The 26,086-nt window shown below is 42.2% G+C and overlaps 1 protein-coding gene and 1 long non-coding RNA gene across 4 annotated transcripts in view; one reads left to right on the top strand and one right to left on the bottom strand.

Annotated features, from left to right (window-relative positions):
• ppp1r13bb (protein phosphatase 1, regulatory subunit 13Bb) overlaps positions 1 to 26,086 on the top strand; it is a 122,905-nt gene that overhangs the window by 59,747 nt on the left and 37,072 nt on the right. For all 3 annotated transcript variants that reach the window (XM_072568599.1, XM_072568598.1, XM_072568600.1), the window contains exon 6: positions 25,868 to 26,042. In XM_072568599.1, the coding sequence (XP_072424700.1) occupies positions 25,868 to 26,042 (175 nt within the window). The remainder of the gene's footprint in view (positions 1 to 25,867; positions 26,043 to 26,086) is intronic.
• Positions 22,072 to 25,871, bottom strand: LOC140476267 (uncharacterized). The gene is made up of 2 exons (XR_011960440.1): positions 25,765 to 25,871; positions 22,072 to 22,374 (listed from the first exon to the last, which is right to left on the bottom strand). It is a non-coding gene; the product is annotated as an uncharacterized lncRNA (long non-coding RNA).

Genomic DNA, 26,086 nt, shown 5'->3' with positions numbered 1-26,086 from the left:
CAGTATTATTTGAGGCTAAAGATTCCATTCAGTAGTCTAATAATGGTCGGGAAGAAGCTGTCCCTTAACCTACTGGTGCATATGTCCAGGCTTCTGTATCTTTTGCCGGATGGAAAAGATTGTAGGAGATTATTACTGGGATGCGAAAGGTCTTTGGTGTTGGCAGCCTTTCCCCAGCAGCGAGCCATGTAAATGGATTCCATGAATGGAAGTAGGAGAAAGTGAGGACTGCAGATGCTGAAGATCAGAGTCAAGAATGTGGTGCTGGAAAAGCATAGCAGGTCAGGCAGCATCCGAGGAGCAGGAGAATCGAAGTTTCGAAAATCTAATGAAGGGCTTATGCCTGAAACGTCGATTCTCCTACTCCTCGGATGCTGCCTGACCTGTGCTTTTCCAGCATCACGCTCTTGACTTCATGGATGAAAGATTAACTTCATGGATGAAAGATGTGCAATCTACCCTCGGTCGTTTCCTATGATCCTAAGCAGAGCCATTAGGCACCTGGACAGTATGCTTTCAGTTGTGCATCTATAGAAGTTGGTGAGGGTCCTGATGGACCTGCTAAATCTCCTGAGCCGCCTGAGGAAGAAGAGGCATTGTTGTGCCGCCTTGGTCGTCGCAACTACTTGGGAAGACCAGGACAGGTTGTCAGTTATCGTAACTCCAAGGCATTTGATTTTCTCCACCAAAGATGTTCCCCTAACTGGGTCTAGAATAATGAGCCATGGTGTCAGAATATTGATGATTTAAATGGTGGACCTTTTAGGACTGAGATGATGAGAAATTATTCAGAAGATGGTGGCCTTGTAGAATTTACATGAGGTGGTAGAGATAAAGTCACTGAATATATTTAAGAAGGGAAAAGATTTCTAGACACTGAAGATGTAAAGGGCTATGTGAACAGGGAACCAAATGGCTTTGAGCTGGAGGATCAGTCACGATGAAATTGAAGAACTGAGCAGGCTTGATGGACTGAATACTGGATTAGTGGTGCTGGAAGAGCACAGCAGTTCAGGCAGCATCCAACGAGCAGCGAAATCAACGTTTCGGGCAAAAGCCCTTCATCAGGAATAAAGGCAGTGAGCCTGAAGCATGGAGAGATAAGCTAGAGGAGGGTGGGGGTGGGGAGAGAGTAGCATAGAGTACAATGGGTGAGTGGGGGAGGAGATGAAGGTGATAGGTCAAGGAGGAGAGGGTGCAGTGGATAGGTGGAAAAGAAGATAGGCAGGTCGGACAAGTCAAGGAGACAGTAACTGAGCTGGAAGTTTGAAACTAGGATGAGGAGGGGGAAGGGGAAATGAGGAAGCTGTTGAAGTCCACATTGATGCCCTGGGGTTGAAGTGTTCCGAGGCGGAAGATGAGGCGTTCTTCCTCCAGGCGTCTGGTGGTGAGGGAGCGGCGGTGAAGGAGGCCCAGGACCTCCATGTCCTCGGCAGAGTGGGAGGGGGAGTTGAAATGTTGGGCCACGGGGCGGTTTGGTTGATTGGTGTGGGTGTCTCGGAGATGTTCCCTAAAGCGCTCTGCTAGGAGGCGCCCAGTCTCCCCAATGTAGAGGAGACCGCATCGGGAGCAACGGATACAATAAATGATATTGGTGGATGTGCAGGTGAAACTTTGATGGATGTGGAAGGCTCCTTTAGGGCCTTGGATAGAGGTGAGGGAGGAGGTGTGGGCGCAGGTTTTACAGTTCCTGCGGTGGCAGGGGAAAGTGCAAGGATGGGAGGGTGGGTTGTAGGGGGGCGTGGACCTGACCAGGTAGTCACGGAGGGAACGGTCTTTGCAGAAGGTGGAAATGGGTGAGGAGGGAAATATATTCCTGGTGGTGGGGTCTGTTTGGAGGTGATGGAAATATCGGTGGATGATTTGGTTTATGCAAAGGTTGGTAGGGTGGAAGGTGAGCACCAGGGGCGTTCTGTCCTTGTTACGGTTGGAGGGGTGGGGTCTGAGGGCGGAGGTGCGGGATGTGGATGAGATGCGTTAGAGGGCATCTTTAACCACGTGGGAAGGGAAATTGCGGTCTCTAAAGGAGGAGGCCATCTGGTGTGTCCTATGGTGGAACTGGTCCTCCTGGGAGCAGATACGGCGGAGGCGGAGAAATTGGGAATACGGGATGGCATTTTTGCAAGAGATAGGGTGGGAAGAGGTGTAATCCAGGTAGCTATGGGAGTCAGTGGGTTTGTAAAAAATGTCAGTGTCAAGTCGGTCGTCACTAATGGAGATGGAGAGGTCCAGGAAGGGGAGCGAGGTGTCAGAGATGGTCCAGGTAAATTTAAGGTCAGGGTGGAATGTGTTGGTGAAGTTGATGAATTGCTCAACCTCCTCGCGGGAGCACGAGGTGGCGCCAATGCAGTCATCAATGTAGCGGAGGAAGAGGTGGGGAGTGGTGCCGGTGTAATTATGGAAGATCAACTGTTCTACATAGCCAACAAAGAGACAGGCATAGCTGGGGCCCATACGTGTGCCCATGGCTACGCCTTTGGTCTGGAGGAAGTGGGAGGATTCAAAGGAGAAATTGTTACGGGTGAGGACCAGTTCGGCCAAACGAATGAGAGTGTCAGTGGAAGGGTACTGTTGGGGATGTCTGGAGAGGAAAAAACGGAGGGCTTGGAGGCCCTGGTCATGGCGAATGGAGGTGTAGAGGGATTGGATATCCATGGTGAAGATAAGGCGTTGGGGGCCAGGGAAACGGAAGTCTTGGAGGAGGTGGAGGGCATGGGTGGTGTCTCGAACGTATGTGGGGAGTTCCTGGACTAGGGGGGATAGGACAGTGTCAAGGTAGGTAGAGATGAGTTCAGTGGGGCAGGAGCATGCTGAGACAATGGGTCGGCCAGGGTGGTCAGGCTTGTGGATCTTGGGAAGGAGGTAGAACCGGGCAGTGCGGGGTTCCCGGACTATGAGGTTGGAAGCTGTGGGTGGGAGATCTCCTGAGGTGATGAGGTTCTGTATGGTCTGGGAGATGATGGTTTGGTGATGGGGGGGTGGGGTCACGGTCAAGGGAGCAGTAGGAAGAGGTGTCCTCGAGTTGGCGTTTGGCTTCAGCGGTGTAGAGGTCAGTGCGCCAGACTACCACTGCGCCCCCTTTATCCGCTGGCTTGATGGTGAGGTTGGGATTGGAGCAGAGGGATTGGAGGGCTGCGCATTGTGAGGGTGAGAGGTTGGAGTGGGGGAGGGGGGAACGACAGGTTGAGGCGGTTAATGTCCCGGCGGCAGTTGGAAATGAAGAGGTCGAGGGCAGGTAATAGGCCAGCGCGGGGTGTCCAGGTGGATGCAGTGTGTTGGAGGTGGGCGAAGGGGTCCTCGGAAGGTGGGCGGGAGTCCTGATTGTGAAAGTAAGCTCGGAGGCGGAGGCGACGGAAGAATTGTTCGATGTCACGTCGTGTATTAAATTCATTGATGCGTGGACGGAGGGGGATGAAGGTGAGTCCTTTGCTGAGGACTGATCGTTCGTCCTCAGTGAGTGGGAGGTCTGGAGGGATGGTGAAAACCCGGCAGGGCCGGGAGCTGGGATCTGGTGTGGGTGTGGAGCTGGGAGTGGGGTCGGAGCCAGTACCTGGAGTGGGTGTGATGGTGGGGGGAATGGGGGTGGAGGCATGAGCAGGGGTAATGTTGCCCTCTGGGTTCTGGGGTGTGGGTATAGTGACAGTGGGGTCTGTGGGGGCCGTGTCAGCAGAATGCAGGTGAGTGGCGCTGGTGGGGGTGGAAGTGGTGGTGATCATGGCAGTAGGGGTGGCGGGAGTCACTGAGCGTGTGGCATCAGCGATGATGTGAGGGCCGGAAGTGGCTGTGGGAGTGGCCATGATGTGGGCGGAAGTGACATCATCACTCTGCGTGGGGGTGGTAGCTGCTTCAGCCGCATGGCTAATGGCGTTTCCGAGGCCAGGGGAATCTTCTGGAATGTTTGAGGAGCGCTGGTTATGGAGGTGGGTGGATAAAAGTTTGTTGTACTTACAGTTTTTGATGTTTGAGATGGAATTGAAATACTGTTTGTTGAGAGTATGAATTCTCCTGAGGATGTAGTACAGAGTGGGTCCTTTGCCATTCTGCGAGAGTGTGGCCCTCAGCTGAGGCAGGGCTGACTGGAGAGAGGTTAGGTGACAACTCTTGCTCCTATCTTCCATGTTTTTATCTTAATAATGTGGGGAAGATGCCAGAATCCAGTATATTAAAAAAAAAAATTGATAGGGCACTTAGAAAGCAGTGATAGAGTCAAATACAGTCAGCAGAGATTTACAAAAGAGAAATCATGCTTGACTAATTTACTGGAATATTTTGTAGAGTTGATCAGAGCAGCTAGTGAGTGTGGTTCATTAGGACTTTCAGAAAGCTTTTTGGGCAAAGTCCCCCATAAGACATGAATGTGTAAAATTAATGCACATGGGATAGTGCATTGAGGTGGATAGAAAACTGGTCAGCAGACAGGAAACAAAAAGTGGGAACATATCAGTCTTTTGCTCAGGCCTAAGTACTATGGCCCTAGCTGTTCACTGTATATGTTAATGATTTATATCAGGGAACTAAATATAGTGACTCAAAGTATCCAGGTATCTCAAATTTGGGTGGGAGGGTGAGCTGTGAAGAGGATGCAGTGGTGTTGCAGTGTGACAGTGTGACACAGGCTGAGTGTATGGGCAAATGCATGGGAGATGCAGCAAAAAAGGAAGACATTATTATTTGAATGACTAAATTAAGTGCGGGAAATGGTCAATGAGGCCGGGATGTTCTTTTTCACCAGTTGCTGCAAGTAAGTACTCAGGTGCTGTAGACAGTGAAGAAGGCAAACTGTATGTTGACCTTCATAGCATTCAACTACAGGAACAAGGATATCTTGCTGTAATTATACAGGGCATTGGTGCTGCCATACCTGGAATGTTGTGTGCAGTTTTGACCTCCTTATCTGAGGAAGTATATTTTTGCTCTAGAGAGAGTGTATTGAAGACTTAACAAATTGATTCCTGGCATGGCCGGACTGACGAATGAGAAGTTGAATCTGTTAGTATTCCAGTATTCACTGGAATTTAGAAGAATGATGGAGGATCTCGTAGAAGCTAATAAAATTTCAACACAACTAGACAGGTAGATGCAGGAAGTTCCCAGTGTTGGGAGACTCCAGAACTAGGGGTCATAGTTCAAGGATAAAAGCTGAATATTTTAGAACTGAGATGAATAGAACTTTCTTCACCCAGGCCTGTGGAATTCACTGCCACAGAAACGTGAACATTGCTGGTAGATTCTGTTAATTGATTACATATTCCTTTTTTTTCATTTGAAAATAAAATCATACACCTATAACTGGAAAGATTAACTAATCAAAAAGTACTGAGTGATGGCTAATTTTGCAAAACTGAGCATAGTACATGAAAGTTTCAAGTGTATTTTTTACTCTATATCTTCATACAGCATTCTCTGTTCTCCATATAGGATTCTGACTGTTTTTGTCCACCCCTTTTGTTTCCAAGATTTCTATATTCTCCAACATCTGTTTTAAAACTGTGGCATTAATCCTCATTCTCTTTTAATTCACACATTTTGTTGTATGTAGGTTATGCTATTGTGACATTATTGATGTAGCAATGTGTTGCTGCTGAGTTCCTTCTGAGAATTTCTTCCACTATTTTTCCTGATGTAAGCACCACATCTGCTATCTCAACAAGAGCAAGACTTTCTGCAACTAAAGTAGTTTTGCTTTTGGTTGGGAGCCCAAAAGCAATCTGAAGGGCAGCATTTACCTTCTTGTCCAAAAAGAAAAATTAAAATCCCTATTGCACTTCAGAACCCATCTGAAATATTCAACAGGAAAAAATAATAAGTTCGCGGTTTTTGAGAAGATTTGTAGCTCATGTTGATGGTAAGTATGTAAGTTAGCTCGCTGAGCTTGAAGGTTTGTTTTCAGACATTTTGTCACCATACTTGGTGACATCATCAGTGAGAGTCTGTGGTGAAGCAATGTCCCACCTCTTTTTTTTATTGACACAGCCCTCTATCACTAGTTTTGATACATACAGATAAAGAAGGGTACGACTTTTATTGGACGACACACCTCCTAGGACAGGCGAAACAAAGACACACATGAGAATTCTTAGAGGCATAGCGTTCTAACCAGAACTCCATCAATAAACACACCGATTTAGATCCTATCTACCTTCCCTTGGGGAAAAAAAGGAATCGGAAATGACATCACACACCTTAAAAAATCAATACCTGCAAATAAAGAGGCGGGACATACCACCAGCGCTTCACTAGAGATTCTCACTGACTATGAGATGTCTGAAAACAAATCTTCAACGTTTATGAGCTAACTTACCTAAAAACAGTAAATTTCATATTACTGGTATCTCCAAATGAAAACATTCTTGTGTCTTGCTCATCCAAATAATTTTTTCCACCTTGGGATTTTTTTGTAGTCATAAAACAATAAAACATAGGAGTAGAAGTTGGCCGTTCAACCCATTGTATCTCCTCCACCATGCAGGATTATAATAGCTGATCCTCGATTCCACTTAGCTGCCTTTTCCCGATGACCCTTGATTCCCTTACAGATCAAAAATCTATCAGGATTCCAAGCATTTGCAACCATTAGAGAAGAAATTCCTCCTTTGTCCTAAATGTGTGACTCCTTATTCTGAGATTATGCTTTCTCATCCAAGACCCCTCGCAACCGCTCCTGTTGAATCTTCTATGAATCCAGTATGTTTCAATAAGGTTGCCTGTCATTCTTCTGTATTCAAGTGAATACAGGTCCAATCTACTCAATCTATCATCGTAGTAGTCCTTCCATACCTGCTATCAGCCTAGTGATCCTTTGGATTGCCTGCAATGTCGTTTCATTTGTCCTTAGATAAGGAATCCAAAACTGTTCACAGTATTTCAGCTCTTGTCTGACTAGTACCGTGTATAGTTTCAGCAAAACCTCCAACTTCTTTATTCAATTCCTTTTAAATGAAGGCCAACATTTCATTTGCCTTTCCTATTACTTAGTGAACTTTGATGCTAGCGTTTTGTGACTCATGGACAAAGGGTTCCAAACCCCTCAATTCTGTAATCTTTCTCCATTTAAATAATGATCAGCTCCTCGACTTTTCCCAGAAAAGTGCATAACATCTCATTTCCCTAATTATATTTCATCTGCCAAGTTTTTGTCCAATCATCCATCTGCAGATTCTTTGTGTCACCCTGATCACTTGCCTTTCCATGTATTTTTCTGTCATTAGCTAACTTAGCAATAGTATTTTGACTTTCTTCATCCAAGTGATGAACATGCGTTGTAAATAATTGTGACCCCAGCACTGATCCCTGCAGCCCATTGTTAGTTACAAGTTGCGGTCGTGAAAATGTCCTGTTATCCTACCTGTCTTCTATTAGTTAGCCAATCCTCTATCCATGCAAATATACTGCATGCAACACCATGGACTCTTATTAAATAGTCTAACATGTGGCACTTTATTAAACGCCTCTGAAAATCCAAATGCATTATATTCAGCGCTTAGAATCTGCACAGTGTGGAATCAGGCCCTTTGGCTCAACAACTCCACATTAACCCTCCGAAGACTAACACAAAACCCCTCACCAGATTCATTCCTCTACCCTAATATCCTACATTTACCCCTGACTAATGCACCTAACTTAAACATCCCTGAACACTATGAGCAATCGTAGCATGGCCAATTCACCTGACCTTGGATTGTGGGAGGAAAGCAGAGCACCCGGAGGAATCCCACATAGACACGAGGAGCAGGTGCAAACTCCACACAGACAGTCGCCTGAGGCTGGAATTGAATCCGACTCCTTGGCGTTGTGAGGCAGTAGTGTTAACCACTGAGCTGCCATGCTGCTTTTCCTTTATCTATCCTGCTTGTTACCTCCTGAAAGAGTTCTTGTAAATTTTTTAGGCATGATTTCATACTCTTAAGGTGGCAACTCTGGCCAGTTAGACTTCAAATTACTTTGTTTCCATTTTGGAAGCTGTTGCATCTTTTTGTGAGGTCTTACTGACATTTTCAAAATAAGATTGCTAATTCTAAGTAGCACTCGAAACATTCTGCCTGATTTCCAAACCAGTGGTCCTTTCCCCTAAAGTTTGACTTTCACTTTTGAGAATGTTTTCAAATTAATTGCTCCTATCCCATAAAAAATAAACATCTGTTTGAATAATGAAGGTGCCCGAAAGCTACCCTCCATGGTGCCATAAAACATGACATCTGCTTTCAATTTAAGATATAATAAGACAAACCTTACTGAGATTTACTAAATTCTAAATTCATCATTTAAGCATCCACATTTATTAAACTTCCAGAATGTCCCTACTGCATTTGTTGCTGATTTTGGAAGGTGAAGAAACACTTCCATATTCAGTTGATGTTTTTGCGGAAATGCAGCTTTAATAACAATCGATCTACATTCCCAAGTATTTGTTGCTAATGATACTAAGAAAAGCTAAAAATTGCAATTCCTACCAATGGTGAGTTTACTCTCTTATATGTTAGAGCCCCAGCACTTTTTTCAAAGCATCTTTCGAGCCTTGCTTTAGCTGTACGTCCTATGGGAAGCATTTTCATACATATTCATTAATGTGATAAGTCTTTGTCACCGATCTGACATCTCCATGTACACCTCAAACTCTCATCAGGTTTATGATTTGTTCAGCAACTTTTATTAATTTGCCTATTAATTTGTTCATAGCCACTAAAACACTCTGATCTCATGAGCTCTGCTCCTGGCAGCATTCCTTGACCTGTTAAACTCTGCTGTCTATTCTGCCTTCTGTCTCTTTCTGGATTGTTACTGTTTGATCTTCCACTGATATTGAAAGGATTTCGATCCAAGGTTCTTCATCGCTTTCTGGGTCATGATGTCTGAGAGCCACTAATTGAGTTCACAATTTGTTTTCCTGTCTTCTGTATGTGATGTTACCAACCCTTAACGCCTGCCTGTCATCCTGTGCACTGAATAACCTTTTACAATTTCCTGTGGCATTCTTTGCTCTATTTATAATGGTTGCATTTCTCCATTGGCTACTTTTGGTAAATATTTAACTTAAGTGTACCCACTTTTGTAGTTGTCCTTTGGGATGGTTTCATTTTTGATCATCAGAACCTATCTACCCTTCATCCAACGAACTGTTTATTCCAATAGATTGATCCTCGTACCTCTGCAATGTGTAATCATGAGAGATACCCGGTTTTCATTACTTTCTATAGTTATTTAGAATCTGCAAATTTGTAATCTGTATCCAACAATCTTGAAGACTACTTGTGTTTATTATGTATTGTTGGCTTAGAGTCATAGAAATGTACAGCATGGAAACAGACCCTTCGGTCCAACTCATCCATGCCGATCAGATATCCCTCTAAACCCTTCCTATTCATATACCCATCCAAATGCCTTTTAAATTGTAATTAAATTTAAATGTAATTGTGCCAGCATCCACTATTTCCTCTGGCAGCTTATTACATACGCGCATCACCCTCTCTGTGGAAAAAGTTATCCCTGAAGTCTCTTTTATATCTTTCCCCTCTCAACCTGAACCTATGATCTCTAGTTCTGGACTCCCCCACCCCAGGGAAAAGACCTTGTCTGTTTATCTTATCCATGCCCCTCGTGATTTTATAAGCCTCTATAAGGTCACCCCTCAGCCTCCAACATTCCAGGGAAAACAGCCCCAGCCTATTCAGCCTCTCCCTTTAGTTCAAATCCTCCAACCCTGGCAACATCCTTATACATCTTTTCTGAACCCTTTCAAGTTTCACAACATCTTTTCGATAGAAGGGAGACCAGAATTGCATGCAGTATTCCAACAGTGGCCTAACCAATGGCCTATACAGCTGCAACACAACCTCCTAACTCCTGTACTCAATGCTTTGACCATTAAAGGAAAGCATACCAAATGCCGCCTTCACTACTCTATCTATTTGTGACTCTGCTTTCAAGACACTGTGACTTTGCACTCCAACGTCTCTTTGTTCAGCAACACTCCCTAGGACCTTACCATTAAGTGTATAAATCCTGCTTTGATTTAGTTTTCAAAAATGCAGCACCTCACATTTATCTAAATTAAACTCCATCTGCCACCACTCAGCTCCTTGGCCCATCTGATCAAGATCTTGTTGAAATCTAAAGTAACCTTCTTTGCTGTCCACTATACCTCCAATTTTGGTGTCATCTCCTATGTTCACATCCAAATCATTTCTATAAATGACCAAAAAAAAAGGTGGGCTCACCACCGATCCTTGTGGCACACCACTGGTCACAGGCCTCCTGCCTGAAAAGCCACCCTCTGTCTTCTACCTTCAAGACTGTTCTGTATCCAAGTGACTCGTTCTCCCTGTATTCCATTATCTTTAACCTTGCTAACCAGTCTCCCATGGGGGATCTTGTCAAACGCCTTTCTGAAGTCCATATAGATCACATCCACCATTCTGCCCTCATTAATCTTCTTTGTTGCTTCTTCAAAAAACTCAATCAAGTTTGTGAGACATGTTTCCCATGACAAAGCCATGCTGACTATCCCTAATCAGTCCTTGCCTTTCCAAATACATGTAAATCCTGTCCCTCAGGATTCCTTCCAACAACTTGCCCAACGCCGATGTCAGGCTCACTGGACTATAGTTTCCTGGCTTTTCCTTACCACCTTTCATAAATAGTGGCACCACGTTAGCCAACCTCCAGTCTTCCGGCACCTCACCTGTGACTATTGATGATACAAATATCTCAGCAAGGGGCCCAGCAATATTCCTGCAGAGTCCTAGGGTACACCTGATCAGGTCCTGGGGATTTATTCACTTTTATGTGTTTTAAGATATCCAGCACCACCACCTCTGGCTTATGGACATTTTTCAAGATGTCACCATCTATTTCCCCAAATTCTGTATCTTCCATGTTGTTCTGCACAGTAAACACTGATGCAAAATGCTCATTTAGTATTTTTCCCATCTCCTGTAGCTCCACACACAGACTGTCTTGTTGATCTTTGAGGGGCCTTATTCTCTCCCTAGTCACCCTTTTGCCCTTAATGTATTTATTAAAAATCTTTTGGATTCTCCTTAGCCCTGTTTATAGATTCCTGGATAATTGGGGCTCATTCTGGGGTAGGTGATACCTCTACCAACAAGATGGTCTACACCTGAACCAGAGGGCTACCAGTATCCTTGGGGGGAGATTTCCTAATGCTGTTCTGGTGAGTTTAAACTAATTCAGCAGGGGGACAAGAACCTAAATTGTAGTTCCAGTATCTAGGAGGTTGAGAATAGTGAGGTCAGAAATATGGTTTCAAGGTTGCAAGAGTTCACTGGCAGCAGGAAGCTGATTTGAAGTGTGTCTACTTCAAAGCCAGGAGCATCCACAATATGGTGGGTGAACTTGCAGCATGGGTTGGTAGCTGGGACTTTGATGTTGTGGCCATTTTGGGGACAAGAAAGAGCAGGGACAGTAATGGTTGTTGCAGGTTCAGGGATTTAGATGTTTCAGTAAGAACAGAGAAGATGGTAAAAGAGGGGGAGGTGTGCCATTGTTAGTCAAGGACAGTATTGAGGTGGGAGAAAGGATGTTTGAAGATTTGTCAACTGAGATAATATGAGCTGAGGTTCAAAATAGGAAAGGATTGATCATTCTGTTGGGAATTTTCTGTAGACCTCCGAATAGTTCTAGAGATGTTGAAGAAAGGATAGCAAAGATAATTCTGGATAGGAGCAAGAGTAACAGCGTAGTTGTTGTAGGGTCTTTAACTTTCCAAATATTGACTGGAAATACTATAGTTCAAGTACTTTAGATGGGTCAGTTTTTGTCCAATGTGTGCAGAATGGTTTCCTGGCACAGTATGTAGACAAGCCAATAAGGGGCAAGGCCACATTGGATTTAGGACTGGGTAATGAAGCTGGCCAAGTGTTAAATTTGGAGGTGGGTGAGCAGTTTGGTGGTAGTGACCTAAAGACAGAGGTAAAAGGAGCCAAGAGGGGACATGAGAAGTCATTGGCAGATAGGTTTAGGGTTTTTCTTGATCCTTTCTATAGGTATATCAGGAATAAAAGAACGACTAGAGAAATGTTACGGCCAATGAAGAATAGTAGTGGGAAGTTGTGCATGGAGTCCGAGGAGCTAGGGGAAGCGCTAAATGAATATCTTTAGTCAGTATTCACACTGAAAAAAGACAATGTTGTCGAGGAGAGTACTGAGGTACGGGTTTGACATTAGCAAGGAGGAGGTGTTAGCAATTCTGAAAAGTGTGAAAATAGATACGTCCCCTAGGCCAGACGGGATTTATCCTAGGATTCTCTAGGAAGCCAGGGAGGAGATTGCAGGGCCTTTGACTTTGATCTTTATGTTGTCATTGTCTACAGGAATAGTGCCAACCGACTAGAGGATAGCAAATATTGCTCCTTTGCTCAAGAAGGAGAGTAGAGATAACCCTGGTAATTATTGACCAGTGAGCCTTCCTTCGGTTGTGTGTGAAGTGTTGGAAAAAATTATAAGAGATTGGATTTATAATCCTTTAGAAAGGAATAAGTTGATTAGGGATAGTCAACAAGGTTTTGTGAAGGTTAGGTCGTGCCTCGCAAACATTGAGTTCTTTGAGATGGTGACCAAACAGATGGATGAGGGTTAAGTGGTTGATGTGGTATATATGGATTTCAGTAAGACATTTGATAATGTTCCCCCTTGTAAGCTATTGCACAAAATACGGGCATGGGACTGAGAGTGATTTAGCGGTTTGGATCAGAAGTTGGCAAGCTGGAAGAAGACAGGGTGGTGGTTGATGGAAAATGTTCATCGTAGAGTTGTGTTACTAGTGGTGTACGACAAGGATCTGTTTTGGGGCCACTTCTGTTTGTTATTTTTATCAATGACTTAGATGAGGGTGTCGTAGGATGGGTTAATAAATTTGCACATGACACTAAGGTCGGTGGAGTTGTGGATAATGCTGAAGGATATTGCAGGTTACAGAGGGACATTGATAAGCTGCAGAGCTGGGCTGAGAGGTGGCAAATGGATTTTAATGTGGAAATGTGTGAGGCGACTCACTTTGGAAGGTGCAACAGGAATAAAGTGTACAGGGCAAATAGCAAGATTCTTGGTAGTGTCAATGAACAGAGAGATCTCTGTGTCCATGTACATAAGATCCCTGAAAGTTGCCACCCAGTTTGATAGGGTTGTTAAGAAGGCATATGGTGTATTAGCTTTTATTCGTAGGGGGATTGAGCTTCGGAGCCACAAGGTCATGCTGCAACTGTACAAAACTCGTGTGGCTGCACTTGGAGTATTGCATACAGTTCTGGTCATCACATTATAGGAAGGATATGGAAGCTTTGGAGAGGGTTCAGAGGAGATTTACTAGGATGTTGCCTGGTATGGAGGGAAGGTCTTATGAGGAAAGGCTGAAGAGACTTGAGGTTGTTTTTGTTAGAAGAAGGTTGAGAGGTGACCTAATTGAGATATATAAGATGATCAGAGGTTTAGATAGGTAGACAATGAGAGCCTTTTTCCTTGGGTGGTGATGGCTAGCACAAGAGGGCATAGCTTTAAATTGGGGTGATAGATATAGGACAATGTCAGAGGTAGTTTCTTTACTCAGAGTAGTAGGGGCGTGGAGCGCACTGCCTGCAACAGTAGTAGACTTGCCAACCTTAATTGGATAGACATATGGATGAAAATGGAATACTGTAGGTTAGATGGGCTTCAGATTGGTTCCACAGGTTAGTGCAACATCGAGGGCCAAAGGGCCTGTACTGTGCTGTAATGTTCTATGTTCTGTTTGCCAATGCTACCTCATGCCCAAATTTTTGCCCTCTTGATTTCCCCTTGAAGTATTCTTGTACTGTCTTTATACTCTTCAAAGGATTCACTCGATCTCTCCTTTCTCTACCTGTCATATGTTTCCTCCTCTTTCTTAACCGAAACCTCAATTTCTCTCGTCATCCAGCATTCCCTACATGAACCAGCCTTTCCTTTCTCTCGAACAGGAATGTGCTATCTCATTATCTCATTTTTGAAGGCTTCCCATTTTCCAACCGTCCCTTTACCTCCAAATATCTGCCCCCAATCAGCTTTTGAAAGTTCGAGCCTAATACCATCAAACATAGCCTTCCTCCAATTTAGAACTTCAACTTTTACATCTGATCTAATTTTCCATCACTATTTTAAAAGTAATAGAATTATAGTCTCTGGCCCCAAAGTGCTCCCCCACTGATATCTCGGTTACCTGCTCTGCCTTATTCCCAAGAGTAGGTCAAGTTTTGCACCTTCTCTAGTAGGAACATCCACATACTGGATGTAGAATTTTCTTGTATAAACTTGACAAATTCCTCTCCATTTAAACCCTTAATACTATGACAGTCCCAGTCTATGTTTGGAAAGTTAAAATCCTTTACCATAACCACCCTATTATTCTTGCAGATTACTGAGATCTCCTTACAAATTTGTTTCTCAATTTCCTGCTGACTATTTAGGGAGTCTATAATACAATCCCAATAAGGTGATCATCCCTTTCTTATTTCTCAGTTCCACCTAAATAACTTCCCTGGATATATTCCCAGGAATACCTTCCCTAAGTACTGCAGTAATACTATCCCTTATCAAAAACACCACTCCCACTCCTCTCTTGCACTCTTCCCCCGCCCCTTCTATCTTCCTGTAGCATTTGTATCCTGGAACATTAAGCTGCCAGTCTTGTCCATCCCTGAGTGACATTTCTGTAATTGCTATGATATCTCAGTCCCATGTTCCTAACCATGCCCTGGATTCATCTGCCTTCCCTGTTAGACCTCTTGCATTGAAGTAAATGCAGTTTAATTTATCAGTTCTACCTTGTTCTCTGCTTTGTTCCTTCCTGCGCTAACTGTTTGACTTGCTCTCTTTTGCAATTGTACCATCTCAGATTGATCTCTTTCCTCACTGATCCCCCCCCTCCCGCTTACTAGTTTAAATCCTCCCGAGCAGCTCTAGCAAATCTCCCTATCAGTATATTAGTCCCCTTCCAATTCAGGTGCAGTCCATCCTTCACAGGTCATTTCTACTCCAGAAGAGATTCCAGTGATTCAAAAATGTGAACCCTTCTCCCCTGCACCAACTCCTCAGCCACACAATTCTGCATCTGCTTTATCCTCCAATTCCTACCCTCACGAGCTTGTAGCACCAGGAGTAATCCTGATATTACTACTCTCGAGGACCTCCTTGTTAAATTCCTGTCTAACTTTTAATATTCTTCCTTCAGAATCTCATCCTTTTCCCTTCCTGTATTAGTTACAATATGTACAGTGACCTCCTGCTGGTCCCTCTCCCCTTTTGAGAACATTCTGCACCCTCTCTGAGACATCCTTGAGTCTGGCACCAGGGAGATGTATCATTGTCGATTGCTTGGAACCTGATGTACCCCTCATTGCATTAGAGCCTGTCTCAATACCAGAAACTTGGTTGTTTGTACTACATTCCACTGAGAGTCCATCACTCCCTACATTTTCCAAAACAGCATGCTTGTTTAAAATGGGGATAGCCACAGAAGACTCCTGCACTACTTGCCTACCCCTCCTATCTTTCCTGGAGTTAACCCATCTACCTGACTGTATCTGTGACTTTTCTTCCTTCCTATAACTGTCATCCATCACACTCCCTAGCTCTTGTAAATTCCTCATTGTCTCTAACTGTTGTTCAGCTGATCCATGCGATTCAATAGGGTTCACAACCAAACAGACTTACTGCAGACATAATCATCATAAACATGGAAACTCTCCCTAAACTCCCACATCCAATTGAAAGAGCATATCACTCTACTAATGGCCATCTTTGCTCCTTCACAATCTACAGACCCAGAAAATAGCCCCGTCTTTTTGTCCTAAATAAAGTGCTCCAGCCTAATTTAGTACTTATGGTTTATATTTTTGAAATTTAATCAAGAGACTGATCTAAATAAAACATATAATCAAGTCAGAACCCACTCTGTTCACTCCTGCAGACGTATAGCAAGGTTACATGTTAAAAACTGTGCACTTATCAGTTCCTGTGCTGTGAGCTCTCCCACACAGATTCATCCAAGGTCAATTGTGAACTTTGCTGTCTGTTCATTTTTCCAAGACACATTCCGATGTCTAGGGATACATGATCTCAAACGGTAAAGGCAGTAACTGTACAGATTCACTGCTGTGTCAGTTAACAGTATAGGTTTCTTTCTCTCTTGCTAAATCTACGAAATGTAAAATGGTTTACTTTCTTTATTCCGCACTTTTAGGTCCATGACCACTACCTTGTTGAAATCCTGTGCTAAGCGCAGATTTCCTACAAATTAAAACTTTGTCCTTTCATATTTCTTACCAGTCTTATCTATCACTTTATCTCTTAAGTTGCTACTGGGTTATTCATTGAATTTTTCTTCCCTTATTCTTATGTCCTCTACGAAATCTTTTTAATCTTTTCAATGTATAGCCTTTGTAGTTTTAACGCAATTAAATTTTGTCTTCCAAGTTTCTGTCCTCTGTTAATATCATTTGAATTTTTTGAATGGGGAGGTTATATTCCATTAAAGGAATACAATAATGTCCCAATTATGTAAATTTCAATTTCAGAGATTTTCTAAACATAATAGTTTCATTGTTTTCTGCATCTTGTTTTGTCAATGCTTTATGCATTGCATACAGTACTATTACTGTTGTAATAAAATGATTTATTCCAACTATTTTACAAGGAATAATTATTTTACAAGATTGTAGCGTTTCATCATTCCAAACCTGAAACCAAGGAATTCTACAATTCCTTAACTTTGTCCTAATTCTTATTACTCAGAGTCTTGGTGTCATTTTAGCCAGTCCAATGCACACACTGTAGACATATTTCTGCTGTACACAGCAGCACAGTTGATAGACTCTGGCACAAACATAATTATCACTGGCCTGAAAATTCTTGTAACTCATAAAGGCCTATCTTTGATCCATATTTCCAAGATCTTCCTCCAAACCTAATGTTTGTATTTAGTTTTGGAATCTGTGAACTATTTGGGACAATTTTTGACTTTTATTTTGTTTTGAATTGTGCCAAAAATATCCATTGACTACACTTTAGACATTTCTGGTGTTCATTCTTTTATTACAAATCCCAAATTCTTTTTACTTCAGAATATTTAAAACATTTTCTGTCCTCATTTCCATTGAAGTTCTTTTGTACTGTGTATTGATATGTATTGAGAGGGTTTCATCAACTCATTAATTATATTGTGCCCTCCTTTTTTTTTGTCATATGACAGATTATCTCATTTGCACTTTGAACAGTGCTTTCCAAGAATTCTTTTTTTGGTGATTCCAACATTTGTTCGCACAGTTTGTCTTTCTGCAAATTTAACTAAAAAAACTTAGTCATTTTTTACTCGATATGTTTGCAGAGTCTAATAACTTAAATACTAGCACAGATTGAAGGATTTTCAGCTGAAATTTCTGCAGTCCTGTATCTAATCCAATGATTTCTGCTATGCATTCTTCTGTGGAACTATCTGCACTATTTTTAAATGTGTCAAAATCTGACCAACTTCATAAGCAATTACAGCATCATCTTCTACACAGATTTTATTAATTTAAGTTTATCGATCCAAATCTTTTTCTGTGTTCACATCATCAGGTTCCAATTCTGCAGGGGCAAAAGCTTTTTAACCCGCAGTTGTATGGTTGCAAAAGTATCAGGCTATTGTTTTCTCCTTTGATTAGGTAGCAACTATTGTTGGCATGATTGTCTTATTACTTCACAGATCTTAATGTTCGTTTTAGGAAAACAAGGTGGGCAAGCATACCCCAGTACTTTCCACTTAAGTTCAGCCATCATTCTGAAGTTTTCTCCAATTTACTATTTGGTTAGTTTTTAATCCTTGGCTTGAAATTGTATGTGCTGTTTCTCGGCTGCTGCAGGGTCAAAATCTTGGAACCCTAACAACATGGAGTCGCTGCAATTCAAAAAGGTGTTTCAACATCACTTTCTCAAGGGCAGTTAGAAATGAGCAATAAATGCTGGCCTTGCCAGGAATGCTGACATTCCATCAAAGAATATTTTAAAAAAAGGTCTGGAAGCGAAGTGATTTATCCTTATGAAACTATTTCATGGCTCTTAGAATCATTTTATAACAAAAGCAGTATACTTTCTTTGCACCATTTTATTTTCTATCCTTCCTTAACTGACAGGTGAAGATGCAATCTGTTCAAAGGTTTCCACTATTACATAACTGGCTGATTTTACAAAGTCTCACTAGTCTAATTAACCTTGCCCTCCAGGTTCCCTTGATCTGATTTGCTTTTTATATATTGCAAGCCACAATCCTAAGTTAATATCCATGTACTTTTGCCTTCTGAAACCATTGCTGATCTTTAATATACTTCAGTTTGGTATTATAATTTGGAATAGGTAGAATATTTGAGACTTGCTGTTGGACTGAGAAGCCATAGAAGGGATTTCTTATACTGAAACTGAATATTTTGTATCTTAACAACAGCAAACTGACTGATTGCAGAATACTACGGTAAATTACAAAAAATATGTTAATAACTTTTTGCTGTGGTCACACAATTGGCAATGACGTGTGAGATTTTGTTTGAGCAAAAATAGCAAGGTGGTCATATTATTTAGTAAATAATCAAATAATTAAGACAGCCACCCTGAAATCAAATGGGGTATTCAGAAGAAGTGGTGAGGAACTGGGACTCAACTACCACAGAGATTGGCTAAGCAAAGTTGGATAAACATTTGTGGGAGAAAAGAGTAGAGGTTTACCTTGATAGATCAGAAAAGACTGGAGGAGGTTCCAGTCGAGCTTAACTGCTGACATGGGCAGGGTGAACAGCTTTTCACAGGTTCTTTTGAGGAGGAGAAAAATCAAGGAATTCCCTTTTGCCACCAATTGAAATGTTGCTTCATAAAAGTCTCATTATCCCAGAAGCAGTATTCACAGTCGAAGGATTTGTCTTGTGAGAATAGTATAATTCGATTTAGCTCATTTGGCTGGATGGTTCGTTTGTGAAGCAGTGTGATACCAACATTGTGGATTCATTTCCTGTCACTGGCTGATCCATGAAGGACTCATCATCGCCACCTCTCCCCTCACCTAAGATATGGTAGCCCTCAGGTTAAATCACCACCAGTTATCTCTCTCTCCTGTAATGAGAGAGCAGCCCTATGGTCTGGTAAGGCTATGACAACTTAACTTGAATATAATTCATACAGTTGAATTTTTTTTCTTTGAGTGATTTAATATGGCAGCTCTTAGCAGAACACAGATTTTCACACAGGGACTTTGGGAAACTGATAATTCAAGAGAAGCTTTTTGAACTTTTTAACATGGTTTTGGACAATTTGGAAGGAAACTGATGGTGAAAGTTGCATTGTAGCAGGATAATAACATTGTAAGGTAAATTAATGTGAAATCCTGACTATCTGTTTGCAATCCGTGGTGGGTGTAAGTCGATTTGGACTTAAACTTTGTTCACGTCACTGTTACATTTTCAGATCACGTTATCAGCAGAATATAATCAAACTTATTAGCCATTTCTCTGGTTTCAGGTTAATGACAACTCTGAAAACAAAAATTGCTGGAGATCACAGCAGGTCAGGCAACATCCATAGAGAGAAAGCAAGCTAACTTTTTGAGTCGAGATGACTCTTCATCAGAGCAAATGTAAAGTGTGGAGGCGTCAACATTTGTACAATGGTGGGGAGCAGTTGCAGTGCTGGCAGAGAAAGGATGTCAATGGTTCAGATTAAGTGATTGGAATGTGAGAATGGCATAGCAATGGTGTGTCTAATTGCCCAACTGGGAAGAACAGACAGTCCCACAGGGATGGGTTAAGGGGAGAGAAGGAGACAGAGAATGTTACAAGCAAAACTAACAGAAAGGGAAGAATGAGTTCGCAGTTTGAAGATATTGAACTCAATATTGATCTTAAGAGCTTGTAAACCGCAGAGTCTGAAAATCGCATGTTGCTCCTTCAGTTTCCACAGTGATTCACTGGAGCATTGCAGCATGCTGAGGACAGACAAGTGCCCATACGAGCAGGATGCTGTGTTAAAACGACCAAATACAGGAAGGTCAGTCATGCCTGTGCTCGGACTGGAGGTGTTTTGCAAAGCATTCACCCAGAATGTGTTTGGTCTGTCCAATGTAGAGTGGACCACATTGGATGCAGCGAATACAATATACAAGATTGGGGAAGGTACAGGTGAAATGCTGCTTCACCTGGAGAGACTGTTTAGGCTTTTGGTTGGTGAGCAGGGAGGAGGTGAAGGAGCAGGTGTTGCACCTTCTGTGGTTACGTGGGAACGAACTATGGGAAGGTGGGATGGTGTTGGTGGTTGAGGAATGTGCTAGTGTGCCCGTGAGGGAATGATCCTTACGAAATGCAGACAAGGGGAGTGAGAGGAAGATGTAAGGTGGTGGCGTTCTGCTGGAGTTGTCTGAAATGATGGAGAATGATCCTTTGAATGTGGAGGGTGGTGGGGTTGTTAAGTGAGAACAAGGGGGACCTGATCACTGACTGTGAATGATGGAAAGTGGCAAGGGTGTAGGACTGGTGATAGGTCAGATGCGGTTGAGGACTCTGTCAACCACAGTGGGCAGGCAAAAGTGAGGACTGCAGATGCTGGAGATTAGAGTGTTGCTGGAAATGCACAGCACGTCAGGCAGCATCCGAGGAGCATGAAAATCAATCCGGAATCGCAGTGGACAGGAAACCACATGTTATGGAAGAAGGAAGACATGTCAGCAACACTGTTTTGGAAGATGGGATCATCCGACCAATCTGATGTAGGTGAAGGAACTGGAAGCATGGGATAGAATCCTTGCAAGGTGTGAGGTGGGAAGAGCTGCAGTGAAAGTAGCTATGGGAGTCAGTGGCAAGCAGTGGATAATTTATTCCCTGAACTGGAGATGGACAGGTCAAGGAAAGGAAGTGTCACTTTGTTTCCACTGATGTTGCTAGACCTTCATTTTTTCCAACATTTCCTGTTTTTGTGTCTGACTTCCAGCATCAGTAATTCCTTGGGGTTTTTTCCACCGGGATGTTGCCTCAGCTGGAGCAATGCTGCCATGAGAGAGACGCGATAGGCTGGGTTATTTTCTTTAGAGCATAGAAGATTGAGGTCTGCAAGGTTGAAGGATATAAACAGGGTAGATAGCGAGAAACTGTTTCTTCCACAGAGTGGTCAATAACCAAGGGCACAGATTTAAGGTCAGTAGCAGGAAGTTTGGAGGGGATTTGAGGAAACAACTTTTCATCCAGACAGTTTTGGATATCTGCATATCTCTGCCTGAAAGGGTGTTGGAGGTGGAAATCCTCAAGACATTTAAAACTATTTAGATGAGCATATAACACCCAAGCCTATGAGACAAATGGTGGAAAATGGAATTAGAATAGATGGCAGTTGGATTGACACTGACAGGATAGGTCAAAGGACCTCTCTCTGTGCTGTAAAAAAAAAAGTGACTCGGCGGGTTTGTAAGAGTGAGTCTGATAAAGGAATTCTCAAAAGGAAATACCAGAGACCAAGTTGAAGTCTTAATTACAACCAAGAAACTGGAAGTTAAACCTGTTGTGAATGCAGGTGAGGTGAACAAGTTAACTGAGAGATGTGAAATTTTTTTGTCGAAAGGAAAGATAACCCTTCTTTCTTCAAATAATGCAATTAAACCCATAACTCTTTTGCTGGAGAACGATGTAGTCTTTCCTTCAAAAATGAAAGCCAAAATGTTAGTAAATTAAATAAGTCAATATTTCATATTGACGCACAAGGTGAGGTTAGAGTGCAACTTCTGTCTGAAGCAGTGATATAGTAAGAGTTATTAAGAAATTGCCCGTGGATGAAATTGATTCACTCCAGAGTAATTATTTGGCAAGAATAAAAGTTATAGCTATATGTATAATCACTGAAATGAGCTTCAAGTGGCAAACAGTTACAGGAACAAGTTCCAGGTTTCCATGCTGTACATCTCTATGACTTCTCCATCCTGTGGTAACCAGAATAGTAGTTAAGCAGAGTCTGTTACCAGCAATCAAAATACTATGACAAACGGATGTTAGAGTAACAGAACCTTTTTTTCAAGAATGAGCTGATTCAAAAGAACAATAAGGTGATTATATTTTAATTAGTTGAGGTTCAGAAAGCAAATTCAAAGATAAGCAAATTAATACAGTGAGCTCACACTGAAAGTGTGACTGAAGGAATTCCCAATATGTTATTTTAAAAGCGAAGTTCTGATGAGGCGAAGGCATCCTCATAGATCTGCAGACAAGGAATGGTCTGCCAAATGCTGTAAGGAGAAATTCTAAAGAGTATGTGAAATCCTTTTCGTGGTACATGGAGGAGTACAGGAAACTTGTGTCAATAAGCAGGCATTTTACGATAAGCAGCCAAGACTTCATAAGGGTTCTGCAAAACATACCATAGTTATCAGAGTGTGAAAAAGCTGCAGCATCTATCTAGTTATGACCTTGATTCTTAAGTCATGTTATAGTACTTATAGTTCTAAAACTAAATAGCATCACTCTACGTTGTTATAGCAAATGCATTATGTCAAAGGTTGATATCTTTATAGCTACATTAGTGGTACATGTCAGTATCCCTTGCATAAATGAATCTTAAAGAGGAATGAAGCACTCCCAACCCTGTCAGTATAATCTTCTAATTGAGGAATTGGGTATAAATCTCTTTTGTTGCTGTATTTTCTATTACTGGTGAAAGCTGACATGAATGGCCTTTGTCTTTAGAAGTAGTCAGTCAGGTACATTGTCATCTTGCTAGTCTCATGTGATTTTACACACTGCACAGTTTTAGACTGTGACTGCTTAGTGTTAAGTACGCAATTATCAGCGCACACTTCTCAATTAAGTCATGACACAAATCAGCTATAAGAGTTTTGAGATAAAGCCATCAGATAACAGTATAGAATATATGCTGTAACTGATACTGAGCTATAAAAATGAACAAGGGACAGCCTTGATTTTTTGGCTGTCACTGAGTTGGGTAATACTGGATGAGGTGGTATGGAGTTATTACATTCTGGATTAGTGGTGCTGGAAGAGCACAGCAGTTCAGGCAGCATCCGAGAAGCTACTTGGATGCTGCCTAAACTGCTGTGTTCTTCCAGCACCACTAATCCAGAATCTGGTTTCCAGCATCTGCAGTCATTGTTTTTACCTCATGGAGTTATTACAGTCAACCTCAATGTTATTGACTGGTGAAAGGGACTAAAATTTGTGTTAGAAGTTCCTTGACACTGAAGTTGTCAATAGTTTTACTAACTTTATCCCCGGCAAGATAAAACTATCCAGTCAAATTTGTAGGAAACCTAAAACCTCAACTAAGAAGATTTCAAATCATTGAGGGAACTTACTCAGCTACTTAGCCAAAAATTGGGTCCTGCAGTTTCCCTTCCCACATGGTAGTTGATGCTCTCCAGCGCATCTCATCCACTTTCTGTACCTCCACCGTCAAAACCTACCCCTCCAACCGCAAGAAGGACAGAAACCCCCGATCCTCACTTACCACCCCACCAACCTCCGTTTACATCGCATCCTCCTCCACCATTTCTGCCACGTATAAACAGATCCCACCACTAAAAATATATTTCCCTCCCCACCCCGATCCACTTTCTGTTCTCTCCGCAGCTATCCCGTCAGGTCCACTCCCACCAACAACCCACCCTCCCTTCCCGGCACCTTCCCCTGCCACAGCAGGATTTGCAAAACCTATGCCAACACCTCCCCCTCATCTCTGTCCAAGGCCCCAAAAGAGCCTTCCACATCATCAGTTTCACCTGCACTTCTGCATGTCATTTACTGTGTCCATTGCTCCCAATGCAGTCTCCTCTACATTGGGGCAACAGAATGCCTACTCGCAGAGCAGTTTGGAGAACATCTTCGTGATACCTGCACCTACCAACCGCACTGCCCTCCTGGCTGAACACTTCAACTCCCCCTCCCACTCTGCCGAGGATATGCAGGTCCTGAGCCTCCTCCATCGCCACTCCCTTATCACCCAATGCCTGAAAGCCTCATCTTCTGCCTCGGGACCCTGCAACCCCATGGCATCAATGTGGGTTTCACTAGTTTCTTCTTTTTCCCCTCCCCCACCTTATCCCAGTTCCAACCTTCCAGCTCAGCACTGCTGTCATGACCTGTCTGTCTTACTTCCCACCTATCCACTCCATCCTCCCCTCTGACCTATCACCATTAACCCCAGCTATTGCAATCTCAGCTACCTTTCCCTCCATCCCCACCCCCACTCCCCTCCCATTTATCTCTCCACCCCCAAGGCTCCCAGCCTCATTCCTGATTTAGGGCTTTTACCCGAAGCATTGATTTTTCTGCTTCTCGGATGCTGCCTGACCTGTGCTTTTCCAGGACCACACTCTCAACTCCTGCAAAGAAATGTCTACCAAGTTTGGAAACTTTTCAGACTTGCAAAATTGTTTCCGAACAGAATATTTCTGTAGGAATATTACAGCAGAAACAACTTGCTGTAAGTTAACCAGTTAAAATCTTTGAAAATCCTTAATTAAGAGTTCTATGTTCTTGTTATCTGTGTTTGTGATAATGAGGATTAAGTATGAGACTACACCCTTAATACTTATGGCTTCATTATAAGAATCAATTCCGAATTCATTGCAGTATTGAGAAGTCTGTGATAACTAAAAATAGTTGTAACATGACAATTCTACTTTAAAGTTAATTTTTTAAGATTTAAAAATCTTAAAAAATTATCTTAAGAAGCAATTGAATATTCAAACAAGTATATGTGATTTAGATTATATACAATCCAGAATAATTTCTCAATAGTATTGTGTGACTTTATCTCAAACTTTAAAGGAAATTCAGTTTCCAACTTGACTCTGGGGTCCCACAAAGTGGTTGAGTTTGTCTCCCTGTCTGCACATGTTGGCTTTTTAAGAAATGTTCTGGGCCTGCAGCAATTAGAAACAAGCTGCTCTTGTGTTTAGTTCAAATTTTTTGGCAAAGAAAGGTTCTTGAGGATCATAATAGTCCTTTCTTGCAAGAGATCTCATTTAGAGTAAACAAGCTCGGAGGTGCAAGAGATAGTAAGGCCATCTCATACCTCCCTCTGTCTACAATACTGAGAATTTGCTCCCAGCAAAATTTCATATTCTCATACTGCTTAGATTCTGCTTTAAACTTAACGCTTTAATTGATGGCTTGATTTTGTGATTTTCTTTTACAAAATTATCTGGTGACCGCTGGATTTGTATAAGTACTTGTGAAAACATAATAGCCAACATAGACTCATTCAAGGTTCAAGTTTAGATAAACAGAACATCCACTTAATTTTGCATTCTCATACTTCACTGCTCTGTAAATCATTTTGCAATGTGATTTGCTGGCTTCTGAAGACAAGCAAGAATACCAAATTGGATTTGCAAGGGAAATGTAGGCAGAGTCACATTGTTGCCATTCAACAGAGTAAACCTCTGACACAAAGTTCTCTTCTTGCCTGCCAACACTCTTGATCTGTCATAAATCTGAAACAAGGTATTGTTCCACAAATCAATCTATCATAGTACTTAATCTTCACTTTAAGATACCTTGTGTCTCTGCAGCACAGCAAATGGAGGCTTTTAAATGCAAAATTGTAATATTGCAATTTAGGTATAAGCAATGCTAGAAATATTCAGTCATCTGGCAGCATCATCTGTGTTTCTCTTTCACTAGATGCTGCCAAACCTGCTTGGTAATTATGGCACTTTTTGCTCTTATTTCAGATTTCTAGTATCCACAGTATTCTGCTTTTGGTTTAAATACTCACATGTTGCTTTACCCTGTAATGTAGTGTCCGTATTTGTGTTGCAAGATTTTAATTTGAAGAAGCAGAATCAAATATCAGTACTTGGTTCCTCTTTTTCCCAAAGGAGCAGCGTTTACGTTATCTGAAACAACAAGAGCGGCGTCAGCAGCAGTCTATTTCAGAAAGTGAAAAATTACAAAAATTGAAAGAACGTATGGAGAGTCAGGAGGCAAAGTTGAAACGGATACGAGCTATGCGAGGACAGGTGGACTACAGTAAAATTATCAATGGCAATCTATGTGAGTATTCTTCATTTCAAATATATTTTGATTTTCAAGCACTA

This window comes from Chiloscyllium punctatum, chromosome 4 (assembly GCF_047496795.1).
Source record: "Chiloscyllium punctatum isolate Juve2018m chromosome 4, sChiPun1.3, whole genome shotgun sequence".
In the NCBI taxonomy this organism is placed as follows: Eukaryota; Metazoa; Chordata; class Chondrichthyes; order Orectolobiformes; family Hemiscylliidae; genus Chiloscyllium; species Chiloscyllium punctatum.
This window is presented reverse-complemented; position numbering and strand designations above follow the sequence as displayed.